Source organism: Osmerus eperlanus, chromosome 8 (genome assembly GCF_963692335.1).
Source record: "Osmerus eperlanus chromosome 8, fOsmEpe2.1, whole genome shotgun sequence".
Classification (NCBI taxonomy): domain Eukaryota; kingdom Metazoa; phylum Chordata; class Actinopteri; order Osmeriformes; family Osmeridae; genus Osmerus; species Osmerus eperlanus.
This window is the reverse complement of record NC_085025.1, coordinates 3,796,524-3,816,523: the sequence shown is the minus strand read 5'-3', so window position 1 is coordinate 3,816,523 and position 20,000 is coordinate 3,796,524. Positions and strand designations below refer to the sequence as shown.

The following is a 20,000-nucleotide window of genomic DNA, read 5'->3' as shown; positions in this document are numbered from 1 at the left end:
TCATGTTTAAAAAGACTCTGGTAAACATTACTGAACCATACTTTTTCATTCAAGTTAAAGTGAAGAAGTGTGGGCTCTGACATATAAAGGACAAAGTAGCCATTACTACTACCTGTTTTAGTATCAGGTATTTGTACTTTGTTACTTCCCATCTCTGCAGACTGGACGTTGTTCTATCACAGAGATTCACGTAATAAATAGATTCAACTCACATAATAATTTGATGTCATGTGATGTCATGTACTTCAGATGACAGTAGTGGAGTGGTTGTCTGTTCGTCCCCACACACACACGGCTCCTGTGACCCGGACATTGGACCACCCATCGATGTGACACTCCTCTCCGGAGCCCCTGTCACTGACCTTCTCTGGTCATGCTTCAACAACCCTCCTCCTTCCCCTCCTCCTCCTTCCCCTCCTTCTCCTCCTTCCCCTCCTCCTCCTCCTCCTTCCCCTCCTTCTCCTCCTCCTTCCCCTCCTTCTCCTCCTCCTTCTCCTCCTCCTTCCCCTCCTCCTCCTTCCCCTCCTTCTCCTCCTCCTTCCCCTCCTCCTCCTTCCCCTCCTTCTCCTCCTCCTTCCCCTCCTCCTCCTCCTTCCCCTCCTCCTCCTCCTCCTTCCCCTCCTTCTCCTCCTCCTTCCCCTCCTCCTCCTCCTTCTCCTCCTCCTTCCCCTCCTTCTCCTCCTCCTTCCCCTCCTCCTCCTCCTCCTTCCCCTCCTCCACCTCCTCCTTCCCCTCCTTCTCCTCCTCCTTCCCCTCCTCCTCCTCCTTCTCCTCCTCCTTCCCCTCCTTCTCCTCCTCCTTCCCCTCCTCCTCCTCCTCCTTCCCCTCCTTCTCCTCCTCCTTCCCCTCCTCCTCCTCCTCCTTCCCCTCCTTCTCCTCCTCCTTCCCCTCCTCCTCCTCCTCCTTCCCCTCCTCCTCCTCCTCCTTCCCCTCCTTCTCCTCCTCCTTCCCCTCCTTCTCCTCCTCCTTCCCCTCCTTCTCCTCCTCCTTCCCCTCATCCTCCTCCTCCTTCCCCCCTCCTCCTCCTTCCCCTCCTTCTCCTCCTCCTTCCCCTCCTCCTCCTTCCCCTCCTTCTCCTCCTCCTTCCCCCCCCTCCTCCTCCTGCAGCACCACTCCACAAACTGCAGAAACTCATCATCATCAATTAGCTCCCGTGCCCCAGTAATTAAATCCAGCCTAATGCCTCCTAACGAGCTGATAAGACATGATTAATTGATGGATAATTAAGTGCTAATATGCAGGATTAGTGTCTTGTATGAAACCTCTTTCTTCTGAAGGGTCATTGTGTGTTGGAACTTCAAACCTGGAGGTTTCTCTGTAATAGAATCTTACACGGATTTCCACAGTTTAACAGAAGCATGTATTCTTTATTTTGTGTTTGCTACTGTGAACACTTATGGACCCAGTCCTGAGGTAGGATGCTAGATAATGTTGTGTACCTCCCTCAGATAAAGCTGTCAGACTTTGGCTTCTGCGCCCAAGTGTCTAAAGAGGTGCCTAAGAGGAAGTCCCTGGTGGGCACACCCTATTGGATGGCACCGGAGGTCATCTCCAGATTACCCTACGGTACAGAGGTAAACACACACACACACACACACTCACAAAGCAGGAGACCAGGACTGCCTCCATGCAGGTACAGTCTCAGTGGGTAAGCTTCTCCCAAACAGATAAAACAGCTGTTCTGCTCTCTGGTGTGTGTGTGTCTAGGTGGACATCTGGTCCCTGGGCATCATGGTGATAGAAATGGTGGATGGGGAGCCCCCCTACTTTAATGAGCCCCCCCTGCAAGCCATGAGGAGGATCCGAGACAACATGCCCCCGCGGTTAAAAGAGTCCCACAAGGTGAGGCGCCATGGCAACCTGCCCTAGCAGGGAAGGAGTTATTATCGGATGGATTTTCACAGTGTGGCACCCTTACTGCATTTACATCAGCAGTAACAGGACACTCGAAAGGGTTAAGTATCACCTGTACACACAGGGATGCTTTTTAAACCAGGTCTCTCTAGAGAATGAACTTATGTACCTTTATGGAACTTGCCCATCGTATTAGACTCTTGGTTTCGTGAAAGGCTACGTGAGGTTAAGGTCTCTCCGTGTGTCTGTTCCCCAGGTGTCGTCTGTGCTGCGGGCGTTCCTGGACCTGATGCTGGTGAGGGAACCTTCCCAGAGGGCCACAGCTCTGGAGCTTCTCCAGCATCCCTTCCTGAAGCTCTCCGGTCCCCCCTCCTGCATCATGCCCCTGATGAGACACTACCGGCATCGCTGACCTCCCCCCAGCAGGGCGGCGACACCTTGACCCAGCCAAACACCCAGTGACCAGTGACTGTCCAGCCACTGAGAGTAACTCACACCTGTAACCGTGAAGTAGTTTAGCTAGAGGAATTTTTCTAACCCTCTTTCCCCTCAAAAAAAGTAAAGGAGCCTTGAGATACCTACTATATTGAATATATACAGTAAAACTGTAGCAGAGGGGCCAGTCTTCTTCAGTGTTGGGACACACTCTCCTGTGGCCTGCTGAGTGCTCCTCTAGCCAGTTACACGCCGGGAGCCTTCTATGGAGTCTGGTGCCATTTTCTCTCTTTCTTAGGCTGTCGAGTCCCGACTCCCTGTAGAGTTATAGTAGCCATCGATGGACTAGAGCTTAAAGGGTGTGCGGTGAGCGGCTGAGGCTGTCTGGACGCAGCCGTGCTGAGGGATCCTTGCTGTGACGAGGTGGGCCCGCCGCATCAGACAGAAGCAGCAGATTGCAGAGCAATCAGGAAGGAGGGGGATGAGAGGTGGTTGTGAGGCTGTGGGGTTTGGGCGTTGTGGAGAGACAGAAGGACGGGTTGTTCTTCTGACGGTGGAGGGAACTTGGTTCTGTTCACCTCTCTCTTCTCACACTAACAGTGAAAATGTATTTTAGAGACAATTGTAAGTTTTTCTGTACAGTTTTGATAATTTGCAGTATTTTATTGTGTCGTAACACTTGTGATATGGGCAGTATTAAATAGAACTCAGAGTTTCCTACTGTTTATAATCCATTTTTGATTAAAAATGTAAGAGATATTCCAAATAAACCAACCCCTAACTGTTACAAAAAATACTGAATATATTTATTATCTTACATTTGTAGACAGAGCCTCCATTCAATGTGGAAAAGGTGTATGCTGTTTTAAAGTATGTATTTATTTTTTGGAATTGAAGGTTTATTTTTTGGTAGTGTGGCCTTTTTCTTTTGTTTTACATTTCTTGATATCAGCAGACATTGATATTGGTTATATGATACAAGCAATACCCCAACTTATTTATTACACCCTGTCCTGTATTTAAGACATTGTAATTATTAAAACACATTTAATCATAGCACAGTGGATATGATGAAAACAAAAGATTTCTCCCAGAAATTACTTTTTTCTTTATATATAGCATACTATCAACATAATCATACTCCTTAACTCTAAAGGGCGCTCATCTAAGACTTCTTGAGCAATATCTGAGAAGCAGCTTTCAATCATTAAGGCCTGGTTTACTAAATGACTTTCTCATTGTCATCCTTCCCATTACTCCTCACCCAATCACTGGATCTGTGCTGCCATTCTCACTTTCTGATTGGACCACAAACTCAGTGTGATCTTGGATCCCCCTATTGTTTTTACCCATCGTTCACTGTGACATGTAAATATGAAAATGAGTGTGTGAGTGTGTGTGCGTGTGTGTGTGTGTGCGCCTGTGCGTGACTGGGCACGTTTGACGGCATCTTTGTACAGTGTGTGTGCGTGTCTGTGCTGTTGAATGAGTAATACTTATCTGTGGTGTCGCTTGTACAGTGATTTTGCATGTTTGTTATCAGTGAAGCTGGTTTCAATTAAAAAAGCACATAAAAAACAGTCAAATGTGTTGCATGGATTCTTCCCACTATCTTATCATCATGCCTTCTCAGTGTTACATTGAGATCCTGTGAACAAAATAGTTTTAAATACTGTACAAACAGCCCAGGTGCAGCTCTTTCCCAACAGACCCTTATCTCAGGCTCCCAGCATTTATGACGTTATTTATTTTCTTTCCACAAAGCTTTTTCCCTTTGAGGCACCATAATGGAATATTGATTTGGTTTGACCCTGCAGAATGGGAATGGAGAATTGTTTCTCTCAGAGGAAGACACTTTAACCACAGGGCAGTAAAAAAGCAGTTACAAGAAAATCGGTAGTGGCCAATGTTCTCTGCTAGGAAAGCTTGATGATCTGCTTGTGTGTTTCATTGTCTTCGTACATGGAGTGACAAACGATCACACACCTCTCACGTGATGCCTATGCGCACGGGAAGCTTGCTGAATGGGAGTTGTGAGGTGGTTGCGTTAGACATGAATGCAAAGGACAAGTCTACGGCTTTAAGTATGACGACTTGTCAGGGGCGATGATGATTCATGATGTCTGGTGTTAAATCTAAAAGTTGTGCGTGTGTCAAGGATGCTCCATTTATTTTAGATTAGACTTGTTCATATCGCGTTTCCTCTTTCAGCCCGGAGTCAAACGACTAGATCAATACTCGATCTGCAACTCGCCCGGCCCGTCTTTCCCGCCAGGAGCATCGATCACACTGGTCGCAGTTGCACCTTGGTGCCGCTCGTTGCATCTAACAGGATAATCCATTTACTGTATTTGATTAACTGTCATTCGGTGAAAAATAATGGGACAAGAGGTGGTAACGATCTTTCTGAATCAACAAGTTGGCCCAATGACACCAGACAGAGGCAGTCGACAGTCGAAAAAAAAAAACTTACTCTATGCGCAGTTTTATGACTCCCATTAAATTTATTTTAGTGAACGGAATACTGCACATCAAAGTTTGCATCAGCATAGAATTATGCATAGTCGTTCGGAAAATATCATACATCTATTCTTTTAAATATTTTTCTTTCACAACGATACACTTTCTTCAGACGTTCTGATAGGCTCAGATAATTTTATAATATTTCATTTGCAAGTCTTCACAGGATTTCTTAGCTAATTAATTATGTACATTATTTGATATTTTCTGATATGTTCCATAAACTGGGATCTGGAAAAGGATCCGCCCACTCAAAGCAAACATTTCTTTTTCGTGATTTCGTGAAGGTCGTACAAAACACCTGCACACCACAACACGGTCCACTTTTACCACTAGGATTGCATTCATAACAAATAATCAAAAAAGATTAACAAAGAAAACTTCACACAAATATATTACTATGGACTAATGGACCGAGATTCTTTAGCAGTGAGGTCAGAGAAAACTGGACACGTTATGGAGGAGAATGAAAGCGCAGGCTTGCGCGGCAATTCAAAGATGTCTGACAAAAGAAAAGAAAACATCGACGTATTTAGGCAAATCAATCATCTGACTGTTCGAGAACGTTTACGTCACTTCTCAATCTAGAATTCGACCCACATCGTCGTTACGTTTTTGCCCCAGATGTACTTTGATGTCGTGGGAAAGAAGCTCAGTCATTTTCGTGTTTACTTTGGAAAAAGCTGGCGCGGGCTGCTTACATGTTCTTGTACATGGAGCGGTCTCTGGGCAGCTGTGGCTGTTGTTGGGCTGTGAGTTTGAGGTGGAAGTGGTAGACGGTCAACGTGATGCCAATGATGAGGCATAAGATGAAGCCGAGGACCAGCGGAAGGGTTTCCTCCAGTCGTTCTCTCTGGTCAGTGATGCATTTAAAAGCTGTAAAAGAAACAGACACCATAGAAAATTAGATCTGTGTTTGCACGTGTGTGCTGTCATTGAGTTCCAAGACTCTAGTATTCAATCAACTGTTACTGATGCCCTTATCAGGTGAAATGAGCTCAAACCTGATACCTTCAAATGCACACACACACACACACACCCTGAGAGTGAGTTAGTAGGAGAATGAAAGTTTTGACATGAAGTCAAAGGTCATGAATAGGAGCACAACACCTCAGAGACATGTTAAGGGTCCTAATCGCACAGAAACCAGCTCCATGGGAGTCAGGTGGCTGAGCGGTTAGGGAATCGGGCTGGTAATCTGAAGGTTGCCAGTTCGATTCCCGGTCATGCCAACTGACGTTGTGTCCTTGGGCAAGGCACTTCACCCTACTTGCCTCGGGGGGAATGTCCCTGTACTTACTGTAAGTCGCTCTGGATAAGAGCGTCTGCTAAATGACTAAATGTAAATGTGAAACGGAGGCTAGTTTACAGTGGAAACAGGCAGGCTCCATAGGGTGCCATGCTTTAGAGGACATTAGTACATAAGCACAGACATCAGACCTGCATGGAGGACAAGGATATAACTACCTCATGAAGTCCTAATGACCTCTCTCTCTTTCTGTCTCTTTCTCCCTCTCTCTCTCTGCAGCTCTGGTTTGTTCTTCCTACTGCAGCAGTACCCTCCCAGGATGAGGGAGGGAGAGAGTGAGAGAAAGAAAGAGAGACTATCTATCTAGGGATTTTTTACCAGCAACTGCAAAGTGATATAACAGCTCCAACAGGACTGTCATGTAAGGCTTATCTTCATCATCATTGTCACCATCATCATCACCTTTACATCATCGGGTCGTCCCGACTGTCATCATCATCGCATCATCATTCTCATATCCCCATCTTCACAATTACCACCATCCCTCCTTTAGACAGTGCAAGGTTGATAAGATACGCTTTTACCTATTGACCATAAGACGACCATCTATAAAGATGGTATTGAGTTTAAATTTTGAGTTTATATGGGCAGGTTACACAGTGCATGCATAATGGCACTGAACATGAATCGTGCAGACCGTACGCAACGCTAATGTGACTCACGTTCACTAAAGATGAAGTCAGAGTTGATGTCGAAGGGCTGGATCTGAATGTCGCTCATGGCAACCGTCACTCCCTTCTGGTGGTCGGTGGAGATGAGGGTGAGGGTCTGCTGGGCCTGGCAGACATACGAGCGGCCAGCAGGGGTCACTAGCGCAGACAGGTGGTGGGAGTTGGCAGTGTGTTTCCCAGCTGTGGGAAGGGGAGGGGGGGGAGGGGAGGAGGAGGGGGGGGAACGACAGGAGGTTAACTTCTGAGAAGGTGACGGTAGAAATAGGTGGGTAATGATATATACTAATATCTTTTGTGTCTCACTTTTGCTTTCTTTTTTTCATGATCTGTCTTGGTACCTTCCCCCCCACTCTCCTCTTTCTCTCTCTCTCCCTCCCTCTCTCTCTTTCTCTCTCCCTCTCTCTTTCTCTCTCTTTCTCTCTCTCACACACACAGCGCTCCAGCCCTGGCTATTCCCTGCATGTTCTCCCCTCTCTTCCCTACATTCCCTCCTGTCCCTCTACACTGTCACAAAATAAAGCAGAAATGCCTTAAATATGTCTAAATGTAAATACAAGTTGTCAATATATGCCATTTTATACTATGTCAGAAACACAGAACTAGACAAGCATCAACCTATTTCAAAATTTGTTTTCTAAAGACGAAAATAGCAAAAGCCATTCAGAGTCCAGGTGGCCAGTAAAGCATTAAATTGTAGACATTCATTTTGTACAGAGGTAAATTAAATATAACATATTGCATAATTATTAAATGTATAGCTCAATAGCAAATATACTTGATTTACTGCTTTCAGTATAATTTAAAAAACAATGGATCGATAGCAGTGTACCCTTATTTTGTGACCCATGGATGATAAGCACATAAATAATATGCAAAATAATAGAAACAACTTAAATAATAAGACTACAAAATAATAAGAATAACTTTATTAATGATAATACGATAATAATGCGTGTGAAGTCTATAAGTAAGCTTTAGCCTATACATTTACAAAAATAAACATCTAAATACGTTGTAAAAGTATGCCTGGATAGATTTTGTAAATGTGTGTACTGCATCTGTGAAATTACTTTTGAATGAGAACTGCTGAGTGGGTTAGCCTACTCACGGTTGTAAGCGTTGATGAAATTGGATGTCTCCGACGTGTCATAAACGAACTGGACCTTGCTAAACTTCCACACTTCATTTTCCTGGTCACGGAATTCCTATAACACAGTCAGCAAAACGTCATCCTTCACACGAGGGATTTCCATATTTTCAAAATATATTCTCTTTGCATTATCTTCTTATGTTTAAACATTTGTTGAAGACTCCCTCGGGAGAGGATGTGATTTGGGATTCTAGAGCCTTTCCCTATCTCGCCCACCTTTGTGAAGTAGATACGGAGCGTGTAGGCGTTATTCTTCCACGAGATGTGAATCTCCGCCTCCGTGCTCCCGCACTTTCCCTCGATCTCCGCGCCACGAGGCAGTGCTAGATAGGACTGTTCCGTTATCAACTACAAGAAAGGATAAAAGAAAATAGGCTACTTATGGTGTAATTCTGATTATAAAGGATAATTTCTCGGATAATCTGAACAATCATAGACAAGTTGCTCAATGCATACGGCCTATGAATGCTTTGAACGGCATACAGAAGGGCAGCCAATGCGTCAAAATGCAATAAATTATAAAAGGCCTAACATCAAAGCGACCTTTGACCTAGGCTACATTACTATGCGAGGAAACAGGTCATGTTACCGTGAAGTTTGCTGAATCAACAAACATCTGTGCTCCTATAGAGACATTTTGAAACATCCATGATTTGCGTTAAGCTCTAAGAAGACCCAAATGACCCTTACATCAATCCCGTTTAGCGCCAGCACATCATATGGGACCACAAACCGAACAGCAAATTCCACCATGAGACAGGTCGTCCCGTTTTCCCGAACTGCATAGATTCCTTTGTCCGGGTTTGTGGAGAGACCGGAGAGGTTCTCTCCCTCCTGCTCAGCAAGAACCTTGGACCGGGCCAGGATACCTGCCAACAGTGAGGCTGGGTCAGCATAAAATAGAAAAGTCTAAAGTTGAATAGAATAGATACCAGAATGGAAAATAGAGAATAGAGAATCTATAATAAAATGGAATGAGATCTATTTTAGATATAGGCTTTAGACGTGTATATTGCTCATTGCTTGCCATATGAGCAAAAATGCAGAATCAGCAAAAGAGCTGACAGAGGACTGAAAGGTTAGTCGTCACAAAGTTATTCTCTCAAAAGTCACGAGGGGCAGATTAATGACAATCACATTCCTTGGACGCAATCTCCGGGGCTGCAAGTGATTTGGCATAGGAAGAAGACCACAATCGAGTCTAAAAGATGGTCGTGATGTAATAGCCAACCGTATGTGCTATGAATACTAACAATCAATGACTTGCATTATCATTATACTTTTTTACCCACTCAAAGTGCCTCTCGACCGTTCGAGAGAGTATGTAACGGGGAATCTGTCGATACACATTGACACGCATAAATACATACACACATAAACAACGCGCGCGCGCGCGAGAGAGCACACACACACACACATACACACATTAAGCCTAACATCACACGGACTGCAGTGAGGAGTCACGACTGAAATTCTGTCAGTTAACGCGAGCAACACCCCATCACACGCACTTACAGTACACACTAGCAAAGCGCTTACCAAGCACACACAGCAAAACTCTGCCGCTGACCAGGGTCCTGAAACCAAGCATCTCCATGGTTCTGGCTAAAACGGCTAACTGACTTGTAGCCTGTAGTGGACCTACGGAGAGAGAGAAAGAAAGAGAGGGGAGGGATGGAAAGAGAGAGAGAGAGAGAGAGAGAGAGAGAGAGAGAGAGCGAAAGAGGGGGCGAGAGGGATGCCGCTGCTCAGCGCCCGGGAGTCACGCTCTCAGATCATCGCGAATGCAGCAAATCTCCAGGTGTGTGATAGCATCCGGGGTTCACCGCAGTAGCTGTAGGTTCCTGTGTTTTTAGGAATCCCCGAAATACCGACAGTTAGGGGAGGCTTTAGGTTAGTGGCGACGACGGCGAAACAGTGTTTTTAGTGCACATTCTCATAATGCCGGTAAGCGTTAACAATACGCAGCGTTGACCCTGGCGCGCATTTGACAAATGAGAGAAGTTTCCTTTAAGAAGTTCGTTCACCAAAAGCAGTTGGCCGCATTCAGTTGTTCCCGCAATGCTGTTGTTTCCTACTCCGTGCTTGCAGCTAAGTAGAGGTGATGTGTATGGGGGGGGAATCGTTTCTCCCCTCCCCCACCGCTTCTAGGCAAGGTTGCAGCTGCTTCTATTGTGAGTGTGCGTGGCTTGCAGTCTGGTGACGCGCTCTCTCACACACCGTGCAGAGTGTGTGAACTCATGCGTGAGGACACTGCGCAGTGTGTGAGAGCTCTGATGATGACCGTGCTAAACCCGGCACTTGCCGAGACTCTCACCTACTGAAGGCTCTGCTGTGCCATTGGCTCGTGCCCGCACTCTTTCCGTCATTGAAGCAGTGCATGTTAAAAAGGGGTGCTGTACTATTCTAGTCTTTGCAGTAAATTATGAGGGATGTCAGATGACGGATAGTGGATATTCACGATAGAAAAGGATCGTGAAATGATGTCACCCCTTTCCCTCAGCTGTATGTAACAGTACATGGAACCCTGATCATTCAAGGTATTCAACTTGTGAGATACATACTGCTATCTCTTTCTTTTTTACACAAAACAAGTTAATGGATTAAAAACAAACTGTTTATTTGTACGGGATTGACTACAGTCAGAACACATAAGCAAAACAGATAAAAGGCAGTTACAAAATAAGGCAGACAGGCCTATTGATTTCAAATATTTTTTATAAGCCTTGGTGTATAAGCCTGGGTGTAAACTTGGGGTTAAAGATGATTTGTAGTGTTAAAGTTCCGGGTCAATAGCCTATACATTATGACCTGTACATGTGACACAGTTCCTCCTTGGCGCATTACACGTGTCTGGGGCAAACGCCAAACCATTAGCCCCGCCCTTTCCTATCTATAGTAAAACAGAGGCAGCAAATCCGTTCCTACATTTCTGAAGAGTTGTGTTTTATCTAAACACAGTGTCATATATCTGCGGTCTTCCGTTGTGTTAGTAAGGTACTGGAATCAAAAGATGTCCAACGTTTCCAAGTTTGGCAATTACGCATGACGTACAAAGGGAAATATTCATTTAGGAGGGGATGTTCTCAAATGAAAGTCAAACTCGCACTTCACAGCGCTGATGCTGTCGATGCTCGGCTTGCTACCCACCTGGGGGTGCCTCGTGCTCAGCGGGAACGTCTCCGAGCGTGGAATTCCTCGCGATGAAACCAAGGAGGGATCTCCCCCTTGTGAATCACATGCGCCCTGCTGTTGAGATTCTTGGCCAATCTTTTTAAACTCAGGGAAAGTAAACCGCCTCAGTAGTCTGTTACCTAGAACCGAGAAAGTAGTCGAGGTCGCGACTGGCGCTGTTGTCTCAGGACTGTCCGTGTTAACGACTGTTGGTCCGTGTCTCCATAATAAAGTTTTGCTTTTGCGTAACGGCATTAAGGAACGGTCAGGTGGCGTGGGACTGAGGATACTGGACGGCAAACTGCATCTTTTTTGGTAGTAACTTTCGTCAAATATTCTTACACTGGGGTCTAATGGCTTCAGTTTTACTTGATCAAGTCCACCTTTTCTAACATTTTTGCCCGTGATGGGTGTCAACAAGATGCCAAGAGTACTGGATGCAGGGGTGGCTGAAGCACCTCTGGGAGGGTTTTTGGCTGGCCGGGGCGAGTAGAGAACGGACATCTGATGCTCATTCCCTCTGGTCAGGGGGGGCAGGTGACCGTCACTGCTCCTCTTCTCCCCCAGCTTAGAGAAGGTACAGGTCTGGTCTTTACATGTCCGAAGAGGAGGTTTGGGGGTAAGAACACCAGAGAAAATGAAGTCTTGTGGAGAGGACGGAGAGCTTTCATTCTCTCTGTCGTACTCTTCGATAGAGTCCATAGATTGTAACCGACTCTTTAAAATTAAAGAATTCCTCCCTCGACCCGTAGTTCTCGAATGCCAGGTCGCGTCCACTGCCGCAGAGCAGTCACTCGTTGGACCTGTTTGCAGGATTTCACGTCGCTTAACTAAGGGATTCAACTTTCCTTCCACATTCTCATCATTTACACCACAGTATGAACAGTCTGTCTGCTTACTCTCTTCAAATTCTCGCACTTTTTTGGGGTTGCTTGTGAGCGCAAAAATACAGTCGGTGTGGCCAAGATACTTTGCCACCTCCACAGCCGAATTTCCAACTTTGTTCTGTCGGTCTAGCTGAAGACCCAGCCTCTTAAAAGCTCTCACTAAGAATTCGAGGACGGGAGAGTGACCAGCCACTGCCGCGTACATCAGAGCGGTATTCCCCCACAGGTCAATCATCTCTGGGTCAGCATTATGTCTGACCAGTATTTTCACCGCGTCTAAGTATCCCTTTTCACATGCGTAACTTAGCGCCGTGCGCCCGCTCTCGTCCTTGCAGTTGACGCTGGCGCCCTTTTGGATCAGAAGCTCCATGAACTTGCAGCGTGTTTCTGAGTCCGGTAAAAGAACTGAGGATATCAGAGGGGTCTGCGCACCCTCGGTTTTGGAATCGATAATTTTCCCATCCAACGCATCGAGAATAAATTTCACCAAGTGGACCTTATCCTTCGATATGGCCTCCAAAAGAATTTTGGTGCCCGTTTGTCCGTTGGACTTTTCTGTAACGTTAAACATGGTCGTATTAAAAATGATTGTCTCATTTACAGATGTAGACGAAACATTCTTTGCTGTGGAGCAGGTTATGGGTAACCTCTCTCCCAACTCTATGTACACTGCCAAAAAAACAACCCCTCAACACGGTTTTATAGTCATGGAAAGCCATGTTGCACCGAGTTGTCAAGACAACGCAAACATCATTATCATACTTTGTTCTGTTTTCTAATGGAAACATTAGCTTAATTATAATAAAGGGCTTCAGAGAGTGAACCGCCCGTGTTTGAGTGGGTTAGGGGACGAGAATTCATTAAGCGCTTGTTGAATGTGATTATGAAGCGGGTTTGAACACTAGCAACCCGACTAGCCCGAGCCCCGATTGCATGAAAGAGAAGCGCGTGGGTGCGTTAACCCTCTCGCTCACTACTCAGTTGGCTATCCTTCGTTCTGATAACAAAAACAAACCACGAAAACACGGCCTGTGTTCGACACGCTGAAGTAACATACGAAACTACTGTAGCACCCTCACACAACCCATTTACTACACAGTTCAACGACTTTAACCACCAAAATAAAATGAATGGATCCTAGATCCTACCCTTCGGATTAACACATGTCCTTCTATTCTCCTATATAAAATATTTTGAATTGTATATAATGACGTCGCACATCTTCGCAGCAGGTTAAATAACTGACACTTGTGGTAGGATACCTTAGGCTTATACCACACAGGAATAAACCCCCACAACGTCAGGTTCCATTTTACACCTGGATAGTTTATTGGTACACATACTATAAAACAGTATTAAAGAAGCAGGATAACAACAGTATTTTCATTGCTAGAAGTTCAACAATACAATATAAATACAAAAACACGCACAGAATGGTCCGTCGACAAGCTACAGTTAAAATAGAAAACAAAAAGAGGCTATAGAAATTGAGGAAATCAAAAGCGACATAGTTTAGCAAAAATAATCTGCTTTTCTCGACAAACTACAGAGCGAAAGGTTACGTAAATCGCACAACAGAAACATTCAACTAGTGCAAAAAAGCCTCTAACAAACATTAGTCTTAAACTACACATTATATTTAATATATAATATATATTATATGTATATGTATTTATATATCTTTATATAAATAACCCCTTATTTTGGCATATATCATTGTAAAATAATTTAAACGTCCTAGCAGACATTGAGTGGCACATTTCGAAAGCGATGGAATAAAATTTAAAAGCACTTTACTCGTATTTCTGCAGTAGATATGTGGACAGAGCATTAGGGGTGTGCGGTGCTAGAGGAAGGGCAGAAACAGAAAAGACAACGCCGTGGTTGATAATTGTCTTTCCAAGAAACCAACTAAACCGTACAACTACCCAGCCCTTCATTGACAGGATAACCGTTGAACACATTTGGTCAAAAATCATTACCTACATACATCCCAGTATATACATATTATCTCATCTACCTTTTTTTTAATTAAAGGAATTACAGCAGAATAAAACAGCAGAATAAAACTTTAAAAGAACTATTGGTGTGTTTTTCTTTTGCCTATCTGTGTAAAGCGATTGGTTTGGTCAGTTTTCTGAGTGTAGTGCCATGCACATGAATGCCTGACAACACAGCTGTCTACTGTATGTGCACAAAAACTACAGTACCCATGAGTCATTTCTGAACAAACGATTCCATAATTCACCTCTTTCTGTCAGGACCTCTAAGACAACACTCCCATCACGTCTGATGCTTGTTGTGTGAACTGTCCCACACCATAGATACTGGGAGATGTCCCTTCCCCAAACCCTGGCTCAGGGGAGTAGGAACCTGACATTGGTTCAAAACATCACAACTCAGCCACCTTAAATACACTCAACTGTCTCCATGGTTACAGAGAGACCCCCAGCTACATTCTCTGGACTAAACACCCCACCCACACTGTTCCAGCCTTTACTGTACCCTGTCAAGTCATCCACCCCCGTCTAGGAAGAGCTGTCCAACAGCGGGCCCTTCCCCTGACAATACTGAATGGATGTTCTGGCCACGCCGATAAGCTGTTTAGTTCAGCCCACATTGTCTAAGCTGTTACGACGACATGGCAGGCGCCTCTCTAGCCACTAGGGACATCAAGTAAGCGTTTGATAGCCATGTAATAAGCTTGTAATAAGCCTATTAATACTGTCGCTAAGCTCTTCGGCCCTCTGCAGGGAACCCACTCAGCCCCCCAGAAACAGAGGGACTGAGGTGTGGGCTAGCCAGACACGGAGACAGCAGCTGACGTCAGGACTCCAGTCTTGAACGACCCAGGTGTGGGCTTTAGGACCCTGCGGTGGGGTCCTGGCCTCCGGTGGAGATGGAGGGGAATGTTGTGTAACGGTACTGTCCACAGCCCTCCTCTCCTGCAGTGTTGCTCTGCACAGGTGCATGTCTCTGTGGGAGCTGTGACAGGGTGATACAGAGCGAGTAGGGACCTTGTTTTGTGTCCCAAGTACACACCCTTCCCTGCTCCAGTCTTCTGAGAGGTGTGAGAGCAGACAGTCGCACCAGAACACTCTGGCCGGCTGGTTTCTCTGTCCAGGCTCCCTTCTCAGTGCGTTGACCTGTCCACCTGGAGGTGTGGGTCTTGCTTTGTTTGTTGAAAACAATGGAATAGAATACGATCGTTTTTTCTTCTAAAAACAAAGAGGTGTGGGGCTACAAGGTGTAGGGGTGTTGGGGTACGAGGTGTGGGGGTACGAGGTGTTGGGGTACGAGGTGTGGGGGTACGAGGTGTGGGGGTACGAGGTGTGGGGGTATGAGGTGTGGGGGTACGAGGTGTGGGGGTACGAGGTGTGGGGGTATGAGGTGTGGGGGTACGAGGTGTGGGGGTACGAGGTGTGGGGGTATGAGGTGTGGGGGTATGAGGTGTGGGGGTACGAGGTGTGGGGGTACGAGGTGTGGGGGTGTGGGGGTACGAGGTGTGGGGGTACGAGGTGTGGGGGTACGAGGTGTGGGGGTATGAGGTGTGGGGGTACGAGGTGTGGGGGTATGAGGTGTGGGGGTACGAGGTGTGGGGGTACGAGGTGTGGGGGTGTGGGGGTACGAGGTGTGGGGGTACGAGGTGTGGGGGTACGAGGTGTGGGGGTATGAGGTGTGGGGGTACGAGGTGTGGGGGTACGAGGTGTGGGGGTACGAGGTGTGGGGGTATGAGGTGTGGGGGTACGAGGTGTGGGGGTACGAGGTGTGGGGGTACGAGGTGTGGGGGTACGAGGTGTGGGGGTATGAGGTGTGGGGGTACGAGGTGTGGGGGTACGAGGTGTGGGGGTGTGGGGGTACGAGGTGTGGGGGTACGAGGTGTGGGGGTACGAGGTGTGGGGGTATGAGGTGTGGGGGTACGAGGTGTGGGGGTGTGGGGGTACGAGGTGTGGGGGTACGAGGTGTGGGGGTAAGAGGTGTGGGGGTGCGAGGTGTGGGGGTGCGAGGTGTGGGGGTACGAGGTGTGGGGGAAGGCGTCTCTCCTTTGTAGAGCGCTTACACGTTTAGTTTTTACATTCTTATCAAAACATAGAGAGCGTAGTGAACTGCTACATACTGTAGTGCCCCTGATCATTTAGGATGGCCTACCACATTTAAAGTGCTCTGGACACAACTCTGGTGTAGCGTACAGTATAATTCACATATTGTGCCGACATAAAGTTAAAACTAATAAATATTTGTCCCCCTCCCTCCAAGTTGGGTTTGGTTGGTACCTGTAAACGTACCGTTGGCACCCTGACAGATCTGTTACATCCTGCCCCCATGACAACCAGATAGACACCGGACTGAAGACAGAGAGTGTGTGTGTGTGCGGTGCAGTCTGTTCTGGTTTCAACTGCCACTGCTTTTTTAGACGGCAGACAGGACTGTGCCGGCGGTAGCAGGTGTTGGTGGAAGGACGGAGGTCCAGTACCAGGAGGAGAACACAGCCTGCCACTGGTGAGTCTTAGGATGAGGGGTGGTCAGTTATCTGTGTGTGTGTGTGTGTGTGTGTGAGAGAGAGTGAGTGTGTGTTTGTGCGTATGTGTATGATTTGTGTCTGTCTCTGGCGAGAGTGGGTGTCACACCTCTCTGTGGTTGGAGTGTACATGCATGCGTGTGTGTGTGTGTGTGTGAGAGTGTGTGTCCCTCAGTCGCTCACACCACTGTGGCTGGTCGGCGGTCCATTTCCTCCTCCAACTTCACCATCTGCTGCATGTCCTTGGCCTGCCAGAGGCAACAACAGCATAAGCACACACACACACACACACACCAAACAACAGTATTCCGCAAAAAACTCCCACAGATTATAGTCTTTGTTAAAGTAGGCTTCCATACTTCACACAGTCCCATCTGTACTGCAATATCTCTTCATCTGCTGTCTACCCAGTTCAAAACAGACTTTACATTTATATTTAGTCATTTAGCAGACGCTCTTATCCAGAGCGACTTACAGTAAGTACAGGGACATTCCCCCCGAGGCAAGTAGGGTGAAGTGCCTTGCCCAAGGACACAGTGTCATATGGCACAGCCAGGATTTGAACCGGCAACCTTTCCAATTACTGATTCTGATTAATAGCCCGATTCCCTAACCGCTCAGCCACCTGACTTCAGTCTATGTCCAGTCCTGTTGTAATAAGTCACTCTTCTGAGAGCCCACTAAATGAAGCTCTTAGGTACAGTGTTGCAGCATGCTGAGTCATGCATGTGTGAGTCGACTGGGTCTGGCTGCTAGGCAACCCTCTGACTCAGATCCCTGACTCACGGCAGGGAGGCGGGGCTACGACACCCTGAGTGCTGCATTTAAAACATACAGGCACCTTTCATGACATGGTGGAAATACAAACATGCTCTCTCTTGCTTTTTTACTAAAATGATCCCTCTATTGCTGCACGTCAGATAAACGACTCAGACCACACGTACAGTTGTACTTAAACTGTATACACACACACACACAGGATAACGATACACATTCAACGTTTTTTTGGGGGAAATGGAAAGGGTTAGCAAGACACCCGAGTTTGAAGACTGGGAACAAAAAGAATGGAGGGATGATGGATGTAGAGATGAGGGGAGGAAAGCTAAACTGGAGGGATGGTATTTCCTACCTTGTTTGTTTGCATGGTGTGATTTCAAAAGCTGTGCAAGGAAAGCAAATGAAATTAAAAACAAATGAATGAGGGCACACATGTTACATACATGTACAGTAACATACATGTACAGGCGATGAGTTCATGACCAGATGGCAACGTGAAAAGGCAACGCTGGAGCCCTCAGAAGCAGGGTGGAAGCTCAGTTGCGCTTCTGGAGATTAGACTTGGACAAAAGCGCCAGCTAAGTGAACATGTGATTACACGGTTGTAAGAATCTCAGATCGCTGGGCTCAGGTGAGTGGGGTATGTCTCTTAGTATGTTCTGTGTTAAGGCTGGGGAGGGGAAGCTGCAGGTCACTGTTTACCTGCTCATTGAACTTGTCCAGTTTCTCCAGCTGTTCCCTCTGGGCCTTCTCCAACTGCTCCATCTCCTTCTGATGCTTCATGGCCAGCTGAGAGGAGGAGGAGGAGGAGAGAGAGAGGAGAAGGAGGAGGAGGAGAGAGAGAGGAGAAGGAGAGAGAGGGGAGAAGGAGGAGGAGAGAGAGAGGAGAAGGAGGAGGAGGAGAGAGAGAGGAGAAGGAGGAGGAGGAAAGAGAGGAGAGAGGAGAAGGAGAGAGAGAGGAGAAGGAGGAGGAGGAGGAGAGAGAGGAGAAGGAGGAGAAGGAGAGAGAGAGGAGAAGGAGGAGGAGGAGAGAGAGGAGAAGGAGGAGGAGGAAAGAGAGGAGAGAGCAGGAGGAGAGAGAGTAGGGGGAGAAGAGGAGGAGGAGGAGGAGACAGAGAGGAGGGGGAGGAGGAGAAGGAGAGAGAGGAGGAGGAGAAGGAGAGAGAGAGGAACGAGGTCACTGTCATTCACCCAGAACATGTACAACCAAAACTCCAGCTGGTGAACGGGAGGCTAAACCCTAACCCTTTTCCGTTCCTCCAGGAACTTCTTGGTGTTGCTGCTGTTGAGCTCTCTCACCCTCCTGAGGAGAGAGGAAGAGGTACGGGATGAAGACAGTCACCTTCACCTGGATGTGCTCAGTTACACTGGCTTGCTCCAATGACGTCTACTGACTCAAGGTAAACTGGTGTGACTCACCTCTCTCTCTCTGCCTTGTTTTTGATGGTCTTGTCCTGGCTGATGGCTTTGCTGTTCTCCATTGATGTCTTAGCCTGGTTGGCACGCATCTCTTTGCTCTGTCTGTGAGGAAAGGAAGGCAGACAATGTTTTCAAGGAAGCCTTCAAGGAGCGTGTGTGTTCCTGCATGTGTGTGGGTGTGTTATTGTCTGTGTGTTCCTGTGTTATTGTGTGTGTGTGTGTGTGTTACCGTTCGTGGATGAGTTTGAGCTGCAGGGTCTGCTGCTCCTGCACGGTGTTCAGCAGCTTCTTCAGGTGGTCACACTGCTGGGTCACATGACTGTCCTTCATCTCCTGCTCCTCAGAGCTGTGACAGTTTATCATCTCTGACCACTCCTTAGTGTGCTGGGCTGTGATGTCCTTCACCTGCGCGCGCGCACACACACACACACACATTTGTGTGGAGTTAGCATCCCTCAAGTGAGCATCCACAGGTACAAAGCTCCTAGTTACTGTTGCTTAGCGCCCCGTACCTTAGCCTTGTGGTCTGTAGTTAAGGTCTGGATCTTGATCTCCGTTTCCTTCTTCAGCTCCTGACAGTTGTTCTCCCTGTGAGGAGAGACAGCAGGAGTCAGGGCCCGGAGGGGTGAGGAGAGACAGCAGGAGTCAGGGCCCAGAGGGGTGAGGAGAGACAGTAGGAGCCAGGGGCCCGGAGGGGTGAGGCCCTGGAGGACCCTCCAGACCACACACACACACGCCTCACCCCCTCTTCTTGATGGCTTTCTCCAGCAGCTTCTCCTGGGTTAGCTTGTCCTTGTCGTGCTGGGCGATCATCTTGTCCACCTGGGTGCAGTGGGACTTCTGCATGGTGTTCTGGTCCTGGGGAGACACAACACAGGCTCAGACCGCTGGAAATGGCTCATACCAGATCAATTAAATCAATTACAAACAGGATTCATCCAGCAAGACTGTGGAATTGTAATGAATGTTACGCAAGTGGACTCTGATCAGACATTGGCATAGGTAGAAACGGCTCATTTGAAATTCAATCTTTCAGAACCAAATCTAAATCAGGCACACATGAATACGATTACACCAACCGCAACAACAGTATTCATCCAAGAAAAGCCTGTGGAATTGTAATGAAGGTTACGCAATCGGAGGGTGTTTTGAAAGAGTGTCCTTTGATGAACCAGACAGCGGTCTGTGACAGGTGGTTGTATAACGGCTGATTCATGAGTGCTGGTCATTAGTGTGTCCAGGACCCACACACATCCTGACCACTGTGGTCGAGGAGCCAGGGGTG

At 47.0% G+C, this 20,000-nt stretch overlaps 4 protein-coding genes across 5 annotated transcripts in view; 2 read left to right on the top strand and 2 right to left on the bottom strand.

Moving 5' to 3' along the window:
• pak5 (p21 protein (Cdc42/Rac)-activated kinase 5) overlaps positions 1-3,869 on the top strand; it is a 10,410-nt gene extending 6,541 nt beyond the window's left edge. The window contains exons 7-9 of the mRNA XM_062468069.1: positions 1,449-1,574; positions 1,708-1,842; positions 2,111-3,869. Of these exons, the coding sequence (XP_062324053.1) occupies positions 1,449-1,574; positions 1,708-1,842; positions 2,111-2,266 (417 nt within the window). The 3' untranslated portion in view covers positions 2,267-3,869. The remainder of the gene's footprint in view (positions 1-1,448; positions 1,575-1,707; positions 1,843-2,110) is intronic.
• fermt1 (FERM domain containing kindlin 1) overlaps positions 1-20,000 on the top strand; it is a 214,090-nt gene that overhangs the window by 29,864 nt on the left and 164,226 nt on the right. The window lies entirely within an intron of this gene.
• On the bottom strand, positions 4,539-10,133 carry lamp5 (lysosomal associated membrane protein family member 5). 2 transcript variants are annotated; one of them, XM_062467710.1, is made up of 8 exons: positions 9,967-10,133; positions 9,479-9,783; positions 8,630-8,808; positions 8,156-8,287; positions 7,898-7,994; positions 6,781-6,969; positions 5,511-5,685; positions 4,539-5,311 (listed from the first exon to the last, which is right to left on the bottom strand). In XM_062467710.1, the coding sequence occupies exons 2-8, from the start codon at positions 9,534-9,536 to the stop codon at positions 5,302-5,304; spliced, it is 840 nt and encodes a 279-aa protein (XP_062323694.1). In that variant the 5' UTR covers positions 9,537-9,783; positions 9,967-10,133; the 3' UTR covers positions 4,539-5,301. The 2 variants fall into 2 exon arrangements, with proteins under 2 accessions (XP_062323694.1, XP_062323695.1); XM_062467711.1 differs by having other exon boundaries at positions 4,550-5,685; positions 9,479-10,132.
• Positions 13,948-20,000, bottom strand: part of LOC134025172 (1-phosphatidylinositol 4,5-bisphosphate phosphodiesterase beta-4-like) — a 51,347-nt gene continuing 45,294 nt past the window's right edge. Inside the window, exons 32-39 of the mRNA XM_062468068.1 lie at positions 19,458-19,573; positions 19,228-19,303; positions 18,945-19,120; positions 18,716-18,817; positions 18,542-18,599; positions 17,999-18,085; positions 16,287-16,767; positions 13,948-15,172 (exon numbers count right to left, since the gene is read on the bottom strand). Coding sequence (XP_062324052.1) covers positions 16,699-16,767; positions 17,999-18,085; positions 18,542-18,599; positions 18,716-18,817; positions 18,945-19,120; positions 19,228-19,303; positions 19,458-19,573 — 684 coding nt within the window. The 3' untranslated portion in view covers positions 13,948-15,172; positions 16,287-16,698. The remainder of the gene's footprint in view (positions 15,173-16,286; positions 16,768-17,998; positions 18,086-18,541; positions 18,600-18,715; positions 18,818-18,944; positions 19,121-19,227; positions 19,304-19,457; positions 19,574-20,000) is intronic.

What these genes read in the sequence shown, in the direction of transcription:
- lamp5 (XM_062467710.1), bottom strand. Translation starts at nt 9,536, where the DNA reads ATGGAGATGCTTGGTTTCAGGACCCTGGTCAGCGGCAGAGTTTTGCTG. An exon ending in TGGCGCTAAACGGGATTGAT is followed by an intron (nt 8,288 to 8,629) that starts GTAAGGGTCATT and finishes CCTTTCTTGTAG; the next exon opens with TTGATAACGGAACAGTCCTA. An exon ending in TGACTTCATCTTTAGTGAAC is followed by an intron (nt 5,686 to 6,780) that starts GTGAGTCACATT and finishes TTTCTTTTACAG; the next exon opens with CTTTTAAATGCATCACTGAC.